Genomic DNA, 15036 nt, shown 5'->3' with positions numbered 1-15036 from the left:
CTGGTAGCGAGGTCATGGCCAAAATCAAGCCACCTGAGTTAAATGAAGAAGGAAAAGGAACATTTAAAAGTTCTTTATTTGTGTTAAACCATCTTAGTGCAATTAAACTTGGACAGCTTGTGTTGACTTAAAGTGTCTAGCATCCTACTTTAAGTCACTTTCAAAGTACGTGTAAACTAGGGAACCCGAGAGTGTGCTGCAGAACCAGCAGTTGGATTCGGCCCTGGGGGTAAGTCCTAGCTGCAGCTTGAAGGAGCGCCAGTGGCATAGCATTCCCATGGGCCTTGCTTTCCTTTGGAAGATATCTAAGCGTGATAGTCGTCTGGGAACCTCTGTGCTGTACCAAGAATAGGGTTTCGAGATGAAAAAAGAAGATGAGAGGAGGATTATGGGCTAAATTCTGCATTTGGTCACCAATTCCATAGAGTCATCTTTACAGAGTTTCACAAGAAAATATTCTTGTGAAAGAATTCTCCAGAGGAGTCACTTGTTCATGGGGACTAGGTCTTTCTTCACTCCTCTTAGGATTACACAGCTCTAAATGCAGCATCTGTTCTATACTCAGAAAGATGATGCCAAAAATAAGGGATTAGTAATGGGAACACTTCACAAAGTTTATCTGTGTGAGTAGATATCATGCAATGCCTTATTCTCCACTGCCTTGTATGCTGTATCAACCTCCAAAGAGGTATACAACAAATGTATTGCTGTTCATTACCTCACACACTCACCCATACTCACTTCAATGCCTCTTCCATTCAGGCACCAAAAATCTCCAAAGAGATTTGGAGATTCCAAATCTCCAGTCTATCACAACCTCTCTGGGCAACCTGCACACACACAACTTTCTGCATGAAGAATTTGCCATGCATCTAATCAGGATTTCCCTTGCTGCAGGTTGCTTCCACTGCTGCTTCTTGTGATTTTTTTTGTTTGGAGGTTTTTTTTTCCTGTTCACATCTCAGAAGAGTCTGGCTTCATCTTCTCTATAAGCCCACTAGGTAGATGAAGACAGCAATCAGATCACTCTTCTCCAAGCTGAAGAAACCCAGCTTTCAGTCAATTGTTATATGCTGCATATTCTCATGCCATCTCCATGCTCTCTGCTGAGCTGGTTAATGGCTTTCCTGTATACAGGAGCCCAAAACTGGACACAGTCCTCCGCTGAGATGCAGTCTCACAGGAGCCAAATAGAGACAGACAATTGCTTCTCTTGATCTACCAGTTTGCTGATGTAGCACAATATATGGTTAAACCTCATCTCCATAACAGTGCACTGCTGACTCATGTTTAAATCAATATATTTCTAATGCAAACACCTAAAATAGGTCAGAAGAATTTCATCCTAAAAAATGCTTATTTCTTCTCAAGAGAGCCTGAAGTTGTTAATTCAGTTGCGGAATCGAGGCTGTAGGTACCTGTCTTTAAGCAATCCCACCCTTACTTGCTTAACACTGTGTGACTAACTTCAGCTTGTCAAGTTCTCCAGTTACCTGAAGAGGACTAATTGTTTTGGTTCCTTTAGTAACTTGGACTCTGAGACCAATATATCTTTTAGTCTTACCTTAGGGTAAGGGAGATTTACTTAGGACTAGGAACTGTGAGAGTGGCATTCTTTTTATCTGTATTCCACAATTGGCTGAGAAGTTCCCATTCCCATTGACAATTCACTCTTTTCAGGTTTCTGGTCCTTACCTCTTGAATGAGTGTTTTTAGCAACTGAATCAGAATTTAATATTCCATAATCATTCCTTTTTTCCTGATGATCATGCAAAGTTTGCCCTTTCTAGTGTATCTGCCCCTACAGCTGCTTCATACATTTCTTTAAGAATTAACTCATGAGTTTTATCTATGCTCTATTTCACCTGACTCCCTTCTACTCTCTCCAGCACTTGTGGCTTTTCTTTTAGCATTAGTAATGATATCTCCGAGGTGATGTTGACTTGGCCATATGTATATCATTTAAGAGGTTTACATCTGAGCAAGTCATCTTCATACCCTTTGAAGTCAATGGAACTTAAACATGTTTATGTGCTTCCTGAGTTACAGTACTGGCTTAAAATCAAGTCCTGCATCTCTACAATGCAACACCAGAGCTTATGCAAAGTAAAAGAATATTTACTTCAGCCAGTTCAGGTCATGCTTCCTTCCCAATTGATTTTAAGCCAGAAACAACATCAACAATGTGACATACATGAAAGACAAAGAAACTATTTTCTTTATCTGCTAGCACTCAGAACTATAGTGACCAAATGCAACTCTTTTGGCTTTGATGGATGTACTGCCTGAGCCAGCATAAACAAGCCCTGTAGTACACGAGAATAATTAGCATTTTATGCGACTTCAGACCTTTTTAGTTCATCCCCATTTCCACTAACAAGTGAGAGCTGAGATGAGTCATGAAAGTGTTCACGCACACCCATAAAAGCTGATGACTTTCACAGATTTTCCCTTTTGTTCAGTATTCTCTCTGTAAAATGGTGGATTTGCTACAGTAATCTGCAAACAGTTCAGAGGCTACACTGCTATATGGACTGGGCTAAGGTTTTGCTAAAAAGGCAGCTGAACAATGTGGACTTCAGAGCTCCATTAGTACCTTTACCATAAAAAAAACCCAGAAAACTTTTATTCAAGTTGCACTTACATGAAATACTAGACAGAAAAACAGAGGTCCAAGTCCTATTCCCACCAAAATTCATCAACACAATTTGTATCAGATCTCGAAGCTGACTTGCAGGAAGGAAATCAGTATGCAAGTTTTTGACATTCAAAACATTACAAGTCACTAATGTGTTCTGGGGAATGTATTTTTTACCTCAATTTGTCTTCAGTATTTTAGGACTTTACAGGCATCTACAGCACGGGAGAGAATGATACTTTTTCAGACTCCTTAAATCAAATAGATGAAATGACACAAAAGATGTATTTCCTACATCTAGACTACATTCAGATGCATCAACAATCATGAGAGCGAAACTTGAGTGGCTGTCATCAGAATTCCAAGAAAACATTAAGCTTCAATTTATGTATATTTACAGGCTTATTTATTATGGTACAGGAAATCTGAGAAAACTGCTGAAATGTTCTGGAGGCCTTTATAGTCACTGACTAACTACAGTGTACTTCTGAAAACTGGTCTAGGGCTGAATGCTGAAATGATGGTGTTACTGGCGCACTGCTAGGGCGTCTTAGAGGTACAACTATTAAACAATATGCACTTTTCTGGGCTTTCAACTCATACCTTTCCCCATTTCCCCCTCTTCCTATTACCATAGATTTCTGACAATATTGCAGTGATGTATCTTCTTCTCTTAGCAAAACACACCCTTATGCAGAGGTGGGATACAATCAACAATTTCATTCTTATTACACTTGCATCAATTCATCTCTTCCATCCCAACAACATATCTCTATTGTACAGCACAAGCTTAATTGTGCACAATTGAAACTAGCAATTAATTCCCACTGATCTTGGAAATTGAAGATGTGGCACAACTGGAGATCTTGGTGGGTTTCATAAGTCTTCAAGTAGATACTGCTCTTTACCCACCATAGCATCCTTTTACAACAATAATGACATACACAATATTGTCAGAGGGTGACAGCATGATTCACTTCATACTAAAACACATGAAAATAGGCCAGATTAATTGCTCCCAACAATTGCCTGTTTCTCCCCAGTGACTATAGAGCAGCCTACAATGCTATAAATACCTATACTACTGGAAAATGAAGGTGCTATAAATGCTATGTTAAATGTGCCTCTTTCTGTACATAGAATATCTAACTTGATCAAGCTTGATATTCTACTCTCTACTCCCTCTCTACTACTCTCTGTCCAGCCATTGATTCATTCAGTGTTAGGATTATCTGAGATCCAGTCTTTGAGTAACAAATTTGCTTACCTACATATGCTTCTTTGTCTATGAAAACGTGTAACACTGGGTTTGTACTGTAAAGTTTGGTTTAGATAAACATTTTATCCATATATTAACCACTAGGTGGCACTTTGCATTTGGATTTTAAAAATTGCCAATTCAAAGAAAGGTTTAGCACTTTTTAAACTGCCTAGGCATGCATGATACATGAAACAGAGAGTGCTTTGAAAGTCAGCCAGAAAATTGTCAACTAGTCCAGGGTTTATTTTTCGAACAGGGAAACGTTTTGATTTTTGTACTGAACTTGACAAAGCAGAAGCAATCTCACCTCTTATGGGCAACGTTTTCTAGACTGTAGGTCTGAACACCACAGCATGTAATTTAGGCTGCATGAGAATTTATGAACATATACGGACTGAAATTATTCCTGCATTTTCACCCAAGTCGTAAGAGAGGAAGGAAAAGGAGGCTATAGAGAAGTAGCGAGCTAGCCAACTGGAAGCAAAGCAAACACACAGCAGAACTGCTTAAAGCGGTAATAGGAATAGGACAGAAGCAAAAATACTTTGCTGCAACCTACTTTGCTCAAGTTATTTGCCATCTACTTCTGTAGGCCCTGAGCAGACTAACAGGCCTCAGGGGCCTGACCAGCCTCACAGCCCCTGCTCAGGGTCCCCTCCAGGCTCAGGTCTGGGCCTTCGGCGGTGCTGTGGGTGCACCTGACTTCAGCTTCATCACAGCAGCGCCTGTGCCTGCCTCTGCCTGGGTCCCGACCGCCACTATGGTCCTGCCTGGCCTTCCCAGGGCTGCGTCTGGCCCTGGTTGCCCGTACCAGGCCGGATCCTGACCCCACACCTGCAGGCTGCTGTCCTCAGCTGTCCCCAGCTGTCCCAACCCCAGGGAGGTGGCCGACGCCTGCCCTGCCTGCCCAGGGGCCCCCAATCCCCCTCCACAAGGAGCTGCTGGCCTGCAGTCATGTGAAAATGAACACACTGGCTGCAAAACGGCCAAGAAGCAGCTCCAATATGCCTATGTTGAACTAAAACACTGTTGTGAAATTGTACAGAGTGTATACAAGCTCTGGTTATTCAGCAATACTGAGGAGATGTGAGTGTAAACTTTTTAAATTACTGGTCAACACAAACCACTCATACACAGCAAGTAGAATTTGGGAAGGCTACCATACACATCATATGTAACTAGTTAAACTTAATGATGAAACCAGTAGCATTTATCTCATATTCACCTTAAATGTTTGCAGTTTATACGTTTTCAAAAGCCAGCCCTATTACCAGGAATGGCAAAAACACTGTTACTGACAGGAGATTACTGGCTTTTCACTAAACGAAACACTTCAGAAGAAATACCTTACTTCCTTTCAGAAGAACAGTTTCCCATTATAGAATCAAAAATCTACAAGCCAATTTTATTTTTAATGTAATTTACATATTTTAGAGCACTGTAAGAAAATATGGACGTTGCCAGCTGAAAACTTTGAAAAAAAAACCCTCTGAAAAAGAGAGTTTCCACACATTTCTACCCCAATCTTCTACCAAGTAAATCTTGCTAACCAATGAGTCAAAATGTCCTTTGGAGACAACAGCATTTATTTTTGTATAACTGGACAACACTCTAATCTTACAATGAGAACACCATTTTCTATTATATTGGAATGGTATTCATGGGTGTATATTCAAAGCTGTAAGAGTTTTAGCTTGGATTTGTTAGTTTGGATTATGTCTAACCCACATGCTATTTGTTTTATCAGTTGGAGCCGATTGCTTCCTTGTGGTATTTGAACTTAGGATGTCATGGAGAGTAGACCCCCACGGCCACAGCTGTCTTTATCACAACTCAAGAGCAAAACTATGCAGGGCAGTATTTCTTTCAGAATCTTCTGAAAAACACAATAAATTCACTTATGACTGTGCACTTTCCCTTTTCAGGGCTTCAAATGCCATTTATTAATGTCTACTGCTGAATTTCTATTTATGTTGTGCAGGGGTAGAAATTTCAGACCTTCAAAATTGTAGAATGTATCTGTGGCCAAATGTTGCCTCTCTTCTGTCCAACAAGGTTTGTTATTGTCACTCTTAGTAACCTTTATTATGTGAGATTTTTGAATGAGGCTGATCAGGACATTTTCTTGGTCTTCATCGTTTATTTCCCGTTGGTTATTTTTCAGTAGGCAGCTCCTACTGAAAGCTTCTTTCTGACCTATCACCCCGCTTCCTCAAAAGGTACGCCAGCTCTGCCTGTCTTCTGCCCTCAAATAAATTAAGTATAGCTTCCACAAAGCCCAGACACTGTCAACACCCTAAGGATGATCACTGTCATAACGATGACACTTCAATTAACAGGAACCAAAACAGACAATGTTCAAAGCAGCCCCTTCAGCTCCCCTCATAAAAAATTATGTGAGCCAAAAAGTAGCAACATGTGTGTGCTACAGCTAGAAAAGCAGCAGCATGGAGATTCAAGAAAGCACAAGTTGTCCTGCAAGAGCTACTGGTGCTGTATGAAAGGAAGTTCCGTGATCCCACTATCTCATTTAAATTCTACCTTTAGTGCTACCTTGGATAACTCTAAGCAACACTGCAGTCTGAACTACTGGCTCATTTTACAGAGAAAATAGCTGCAAAACCAAACAAAAACTGATGGAAGACCTTGACGAGATTGGGAGGATTAGGAAAGGGGGAACCTTGAGGAGACTCCTTTTCACATAGCATAAGAAAGGCCTCATCTGGCTTTGTGTAAGTCTCCTATTTACTGATGTGGAGGAGAGAGTGATCACCAGGTTGGCTTAGTTACACTCACAGTCCTTCTTTTGTACAATACAGAGATATGTGTGTGTATATGTGGGTTTGGAACGCAAAATAGGCACCTTTCTTACTGGAGAAATAACCTTAACAGCAGAGGTTAGTTGGGTAAACTAACTTTTGGACAACTGGCCATGGGTCCAACATTTGGATATTCATCCCACCATTCTGAAAAGGTTTCAGAAAGATATGCTCTTTTTCATCCACAACATTACGAGCTCAGTGCTGGAATCACTGAGTGAAATTCTGCTGGCAGTGTAATTTGGGAGATTAGATTACATAGTGACATTGGTCCCTCTTGCTTTAAATTTATGAATAAGTGAGAATATAATTTTGGTAGTCCTGTCCTTTTTAATTTCCCATTACTAGCTGCATTATGAAACCTCTCTTTGAGAGGTTTATGAAATTCTTCCCAAAGCCATTTCTCTTTCCGTCTACATCCCTTCCTCAAAGTTAAGATGCCATATCTAAAATTGAAAATATTGTCTGGCATAAATATTGTCTGGCATATGGGTCTGACAAAAACAGATTTTGAAAAGCAAGAGCTGAAAACTCATTTAACTGTGCAGCCATTCAGTCCCAAGTAATAAAATAAATGAATTTAAAAAAACCCAAAATCACACTTCATTTTTTTGTAATGAGATCTTTCTTTTTAGAATGTTTTGTTGTAGAACCCTGTTATAAAGTCTTTTGACTGAGTTTCAACAGTTTTGACCATAATATTTCACTTCAAATGAAAAGGTGAACAGAAATGAATCAATTACTTTATAATGTAAAATTCTAGATACTGAATAAAATAAACTGAAATTTGCAGTTGGCCTTTTTTTATGTATTTTCAATTACTTCTATTGGAAGTTTTCTATTTTTTTAAGACAGCAAGCCATGGGTAGTAGGTAAAAGATAAATTACTGTTTTCCCATATGGACCTCAAAATCTGTAGCTATTATGAGCTATTTAGAATGGAATTAATCTGCTCTCCAAAAATGAGAGTGCAAAAAAAATCCTCTCCTAGGCTTCCAGCTAAGGTGCATCCATACCTTGGGTGTCAAATTATAGGAGGAAAGAAGAAAATAAATGAGAATGGAAGTTAATGCAGTCTTCATAAAATAAACAACTTGAGAGCACTACAGAGAGGAAGACCCTGCCATGGATCTTTGGAGAGTGACTTTCTTCCCTAAATGGAGTGTAATGCTCTCCACTAATGGAACAGTATATACTAATGCCTGAAAAAACCCCAAAGGGTGTAACGCAGGAGGTCCAGATTGCTGTCTAACAGTTTGACGCTGGCAAATGAGCAGAATTTAGACAAACTGGGTCCTGTGGTTTTAATATATCATTAGCATTGTTGAAAGGATTTTTACATAGTATTTATACAGTGTTTACTTGCAAAACACATTATTGCTTTATTAAGCCATGAAGCAAGCAAGTCCTTTGTAGACTTCATAGCCAATGATTTTAGGTGCACTACAAAAATTACTCAGTGAAATCCTTCAGCCCGTGTTATGAGGCAGCTCAGGTGAGATGACTATAACAGCATTTTATTATATAAAAAACAAAATGCCACAACTGCCTTTAAATCTTTCCTTTATGTCTTGCTAACTGGGAGCTGGGAAGTATTAGATAAGGTATTCCATACATAATTGCCATCTAGGCCATAGGAGAAACTGTCTGTCCCATAAAATTTCTATCCTCCAAAATTCAGTAGCTGTGCATGCCAGTCTAATTCTGGAGCATGTTACATAGAGGTGTGAAGGCTTCTCCGGTGATCAAGGAGTTAATAAAAAAATTTCCCACTGATTTGGATAATTGAGGCCCAAGCCTCCAGTGGAAAATCTCAGTGAACCTTTATTTCCAAATTCTAGACAGGACCTTCACTAGATTCCATTATAGCTTTTGTGAGGCAAGTAGCACATACTAGAGTTACGAAAGTGTGACAAGGGCTGTATAACCATCTTTTCCACTGAGGAAAAAGTGAAATAGGTTTTGGGAATTTATAGTCATGAATTATGTTTCAAGTGTACTACAAGTTTTAGGTGCGGAGCTACGACTTGGACTAGTTCAAGTTTACCAATTTTCATCAGCAATTCTTCTTTATCAGTAGCCAGAGTATCTCTCTGACAATCTGCAAGTCTGTTCGAAATACTCCTTTTAGGAGTTTATTAGGAAAATAAAGACATACATAGAATGGATATTTTTGGAAGTGCAAATGCATGTATTTAATATAGCCTCTTCTGAACAGGTGCTTGGTAAAGGTATCTATAACATGAAGGATAGGATAAATTCTCCTATAATATTAAACATACAGTTTTTAAGGGTTCATTACCATAGGGGCTTTATTCCAGTCTCCTACAAAATGGAAGAGTCCCTTACTTTCTGCCAGACATTCAATTAAATGTATAAATCCTTCCTCTGCTGTTTTATCACTACCTGCAGGGCTGAATCAACACCATCAGACATACTGTCTCGTTCCAAGACATGAAGTTCTTACACAGCAGTTTGCCTTCAGGAGGCACCCCTCTTTCAGTGAAAAGAGGCTGTGAAGAAAATACTGACAGAAAACTTATTTCTTCCTCTAGGGAACCCAAAATAAAACTGGTGTGCATCACAAAGATACCCTTGGAGCAGCCCAACATCTGGATCACAAAAGTGGATCCTGAAAAAAGCTTGACTTTCAAAGCTGTGTAATAGCTAATAATGAATTTATTAATTCAAGATTTAATGCCTTAATCTGGGCTAGTAATTATTTCTCCATCTGGCTTCACACTAGTATTATTTATGAAACAGCCGTCTCTCTTCACCACTCATATAAATAAAAAAAATCTAAATGTAGATTAATTATTCCAGTAAGACGTTGCTTAGAGAGATAGCCATGTAAATTATTCACTGTTATTATAATTTTTCTAATTACTTATCTGGATTAAACAAAAGGAGAAATTATTGTAAAATACAAACTGTTGATGATCCTTTTAATCATTTTATTGTTTACAAATGGATATTAGAGTATGCGTGGAGGGAGTTACACATTTAAATCAAGAAAAGAGGTGGAGAAAGCATCATGAGTTGGGACTCATGTTTACGCTCAAAGGGCACTGCACATGGCAAGTCCCTGAGGTAGCATAATCATCTTCAGAGTGCATTCAAAACAGACTGAATATGAAAAAACAAATACACTATGTATCACCTGTTCAGCCAGAGGAAAACAACTGCACTGCAAGATATACTGTAGTATTCCAAGGAGTCCCGTTATTGTGACATTACTTTGTAAATATCAAAGTTGTGTTTTCAACTGAAAAATGTTCAGTCACCATTAGATCTAAAATTTCTTTCCCCTTTTTCTAAGCCTCACTGAAAGCCCATCCTTCCCTTCAATATTTTACATGTTACGAGAGGCGTGCTGGACAGGTAACGAATGCAAATGAAGCATGCCAAGAAGCACTTTTACCTTTTCACCAGGAGGTGAGTAGAGGCTGCTTTCTGCTCACAAGTTCCGGCATATGGTTTACAAAAGGTAACTAATCACAAAACATTAATACCTTTGTCATAAAAAAAAAAATTAATGAATACACACTTCCAACTTTCCTAAATAGAAAAAACAAAATTTAACCAAGCTCTGCCCTAGCTACTGTCATGTTACAGATTTGCTTTTCATTTGGCTGTCTGGATTTATCTGCTGCCTTCATATTTTGCTTCCTGAACAACTGGCTTTATCAGCACCTCCAACTTACAAAAATAAAAAAAGTCATTTATTCATAATCTTATTCATAATTTTCACTCACACGAAAATGTAGCAAGGAAATCTAGTAAAATCTAAAATAAAAAAACAATAAACTACATCTGCTCTTCCTTCTTTCTTCCATTAAATTACAATTTGTCATATCTGTATCTCTATATTTATCTTTCTATGCAGAGAGCAAATAAAAACAATAAAGTAACAGAGAGAATTTGTATTTTTAACATAACACTGCTGTCCAGTTTTTCCTTTGCATGACTCTTTCATACCCTGGGGGTGAATGTGATCTTCTGTCTGAAGCATATTCTGACTGGGAAACCCAGAGATCATTTCTGCCACTAGTATTTTACTTTCAACCATAGCTAGAGAGAGATGCTTGGATCCAAGGCTTTCAACTTTTCCTCAGACTTCGTCTTTCTGTTGGTCCTGTCATCACCAGCCTTGAAGCTTCTCTGCCAGTCAGAAAATACTGGCAGCAACAGCTTAAAACATGAGAATGCATTTGCTCCCATCTAGCATCCCATCCAGTGTGTGCCTAGCGCCTGGCACACCTCTCACAACATGCTTGCTGCAGTTGTACTCTTAACACAAAACCTGCATGAATTCTAAAATACATAAAATTATAAGCACAGTACAGCTAAGTATGGCGACTGCAACCAGAGCAGCAAAGAAGGTAAAGGCAGGAAATCTTGAATACTCCAGTCGTCTCTACATTACAGCTTATCTTTTCTTACCTTTGTAGTCCACTGGCTTTGCACTCTTTAGAAGTTCCATGCACCTTGTTTCCTCCTTGTGAATCTCCAGATGAAACCTGCATTCTGGCTGGACACCATTCACCTGTGTCAAATTAACAAACAGGCCAGAATCTTGAAACATAAATTAAAATGCTTTATGAAGGATGCAACTACCAATAAAGCAATCCACAACTTCAGCTGGCACTGGTTTTGCCCAAGTGTGTGCTAGGCATTTTACAGACACAGTCATTGCCCATTTCAGCTTCTCATGCACTGACTTTTAAAAACAAAATGTTAAAATAATCTACTGGAGCATTCACTGCCTTCTTCCTGTAGCATTTCAAGGCCAATTGTCATTTACAAGAAAATACTTAACTTTCCAGTGCATTCACCAATATTGTTTCATGAGACTTTTTCCTCCAGAAAAACTGAAGCAGGAAAGTAAACATGTTTTTGCTTTTGTAGTAAGTTAGGAACCTGAAAGTTTAATACGAATCACAGAACAGGAAACCTGATCAAACTGCGTTCTCTTTGACATGGTAAATTTTGCTTTTCTTCCCTTTTCCACCATGTATATTTTACCTCCTGAAGGCCCCAGAGCATGATTATTTGATTCAAGCAAGTGCTACACAGAAGAAAACCACACTCCTTTAAAAATTAAGGCACTATTGCCTTTACTCATTTATAGTCCTGCTCCCTTGATTTTCAGAAAGGGTTGTTTATGTCCATGGGAAGAGACAGGGATGGAGCAGTATGGGGGAGAGAAACAAGACACCGGGAAGTTGTGCTGAAGTCAGCTGGATTCACAGAGGCAGACAGAGCCTAATAGAGAAACATGCAGAGTCCGTAAGAGACTGCGTGGGAGAAATGACTGTAGTAGGTGACAAATGGGAAAATAGGAAGTGCCACTGGAGCTGAGGGGACAGTGAGATGAGCTCAAAGGAAATAACATCATCATGAAATAAAATGTGACTATGTTGTACTTCAGACGTTCTCACACTTGTAGCACCAAGAAAAGGCTGGTTTCTCTCCAAGCTTCTCTCTCCCCTTTTCTCTCTAACTTTTTCTAGGAAACATTTAATAGCATAATCTGGTAATAGTATCTGATTCGTGAGACACTATTTTTTAAAATGGCAATAGTTAATTAATTAAGTTGTGATCATCAACCCAGAACCTAGGACCAAGAGTTAGGACTGAGAACCTGGTTATTCTGCGGTCTCCTTACAGGCAAACCACTTGCACAGCTTTTAAAAATAGAGTGTAATAGCTATAAGCTTAACAGCAGGAGCTCCTATGAAAACTCACAAAAATCTGTCTCTTCTCCAATGTCTCATTTTACCATCTACAATATCAGAACCTTACTTCCTTTCCCCCATATTTTCTCTATATTGACTATTGAAATTATGTTTTCAAGACAGATTTTTTTCTTTTTAAAGTGACTTTGTACATATCTTTAACATAAATTAAGATTTCTAGCACTTAAAACAGAAAGTTCAGCATTATACTGAAAATATCTATGTGTTTTTATGCATTATCTACTTTCCAGATAGCTCCCATGTAAAATAAAAACATCATGCATACATGGGATTTTTCCATTTTCCTTTCACGTAACAGATTTTGAACATTGTTTTTTCTTCCAACTGCAAACATGCAGTAACTGAGAGTAGGTCTTCTACTCATCAAAAAGTATTAGAATTACTGGGTCTTGGAAAGGTAGGTTCCAGTAAATGGAAATTTTAACTAAATGAGGGGTAAATCAAAGCAGCTAAGAAGCCTGCTGACTAAGTGACTTCTCTCTCCCTCGTACTTATGAAAGAACTGATCTAATAGAGGTTACTTTGAGAATTTGTTAGTACCCAAAGGTAACACAACATTACTTTTCAAACCCAGGATGCATGCCAAACTGTAATATAGTTTGTTCTAATACATACACCAGTTTCGTTCAGATGTCCTTCACCAAGCTAAATTTAGAGATTTAGGCTTCAAATGTATGTGGCACTGACCATGTCCTGAAACGCATTAAGAACCCCAAAATGAACTTTGAGGGCACTCAGCACCTTTCAGGGCTGGCGCTCTTCCATCTTTCCCTGTGCTTTACCAAGGGTAGGTTAACCGCTGTGAGCACTGAATACAGAACCGTGTGCGCTGTGTTGCGCGTTGTAAAGGTACACAGTTAGCTGCAAACCCAGCTGAGGAGCCTTTCTGCGTTTGTAGGGGCTTAACAATTTTTAAGGCATCCAGAACAGCATTTTGACTGGAAAAACGTTTCTTCTGACAAGGAGCTTACATTTGCCTTCAGCATGCTTTCACGCCTTTTGGTGGAAATGATCTGTTATTTTAAACTTACAGTAACATAAAAAGGAAAGATTTAAAGCGCAGATTTTTAATTATTTTTGTAGATCATGTTTCCAGCAACGTTATCGACTTTTTCAAATATTAAGAAACGCTTAAAAATCTAAAAATGTTAAAAGCAGACGCCCTACATTTTAAGGCTTTAGTATTCTGAACGCTTCGTACGTTGTTGTCCCGTGGCATGTGTTAAAAAGAAACGAAGGACGGGGGTTTCTCCCTCCGTTGCGGTTGCTAACGGCCCTCTGGACCGCACCAGGGCCGCGTTCGCTGACAACTCCTCGCAAACTAGCGCTGGCCACCGGCTGCCGGGACAGAGAGCGGCGAACGAGCGTCTCGGCGCCGAGCGGCCCGGCGCCGGCCGCCCTCAGCGCCGCTCCGCCGGGGACGGGGCCCGGGCCCGGGCCCGGGCGCGGCCGCGCTGCCCCGCCGGGGCGGAGCCGTCCCGGCCCCTGCGGAGCGCCCGGGGCTGCGGGGCGGCGTCCCCCGCCTCCTGCGCCCCGGCCCGCCGCTCCCTGTGCGTCCGGGGAGCCGTGAGGGCTGGGGGTGCCGGCGGGGGCCGGAGCCCCCTCCCCTGCGAGGTCCCCGCCCGGGGACTCCCGGCACGCGCGAGCGGCGGGAGTCGCTTGTCTCCCCAGGTGAGTGCGGCGGGGTCGGAGTCTCCGCACCCGCTACGGCCGAGCCCCCCGCTCCGGGGAACGGGGGAAGCTGCGAGGGAACCGCCAGCGCGGGGGGCTCCGCTCAGGCACCTCAGGGACGGGGCGGCGGGAAGAGCCGTAAGGGTCACCCCGGCCGCGGTCTGGAGGGGACAGGTTGCCCCTTCTCCCGGCGGCGCGGACGGGGCCGGGGGTGACTTACCCGCCGCAGGCTGCAGCAGAGGGAGAGGAGCAGGATCGGCAGGTTCTTCATGCCAGCCAAGAGCCGGGGCCGGCGGGCTCCGCTGCCCCGCGCCGCTGCGCGGGCCCCTTTCGAAGGCGGCGAGCGGGAGCCGGGTCCCGCCGCGGCACCATAGGGCCCGGGGGCCGCCGCCGCGCTGCCGGGGCACCGAGCCGAGCCCCCCACCCCGCCGGCGGCCGCCGCCCTGCGGCTGTAGGCGGCTCCCGCACCTGCCCCGGCCGCCCCCCGCCCGCCGCTCCGGCGGCCGTCAGCTGCCGGCCCGAGTGAGTCCCTGTCCGCCGCCGCCTCTCTGCGCTCAGCTCCTCCTCTAGACACCGGGTCCCTTCCCTCCCGCTTCTCCTCAGCCCCTCTCCTCGGCTTCGTTTTCTCCTCCTCCCTCTTCTCCCTGCCGCGGCTGCTCCCCCCGTAAGAGGTGCGAGTCGTTCCCCTCAGCCGGGACGCGCCCCGTCCGTCCCGGCGAGCCGCAGGTGCTCCCCCGCCATCCCGGGCTGCTGCCGGGTTACGGACGGGATTTACCCCGCTCTGCCTGCTTCGAGGTGCCGGAGCAGCCCCCTCGTCGCATGCATAAACGTCCAGAGGGGCCTGGGTGCCCGTCCCGACAGCGTCCCGGTGCCAGCACTGGGATGCCG

The 15036-nt window shown here is 42.2% G+C and overlaps 1 protein-coding gene across 1 annotated transcript in view; it reads right to left on the bottom strand.

The window, feature by feature from the left end:
* VIPR2 (vasoactive intestinal peptide receptor 2) overlaps positions 1 to 14419 on the bottom strand; it is a gene marked incomplete at both ends in the record, with an annotated part of 59323 nt that extends 44904 nt beyond the window's left edge. The window contains 2 exons of the mRNA XM_082015162.1: positions 11162 to 11264; positions 14369 to 14419. Coding sequence (XP_081871288.1) covers positions 11162 to 11264; positions 14369 to 14419 — 154 coding nt within the window. The remainder of the gene's footprint in view (positions 1 to 11161; positions 11265 to 14368) is intronic.
* Between the last annotated feature and the right edge of the window lie 617 nt (positions 14420 to 15036).

Source organism: Phaethon aethereus, assembly GCF_964289735.1.
Source record: "Phaethon aethereus genome assembly, chromosome: 2".
Classification (NCBI taxonomy): domain Eukaryota; kingdom Metazoa; phylum Chordata; class Aves; order Phaethontiformes; family Phaethontidae; genus Phaethon; species Phaethon aethereus.
The sequence above is the reverse complement of the archived record's forward strand: the minus strand, read 5'-3'. Positions and strand labels throughout refer to the sequence as shown.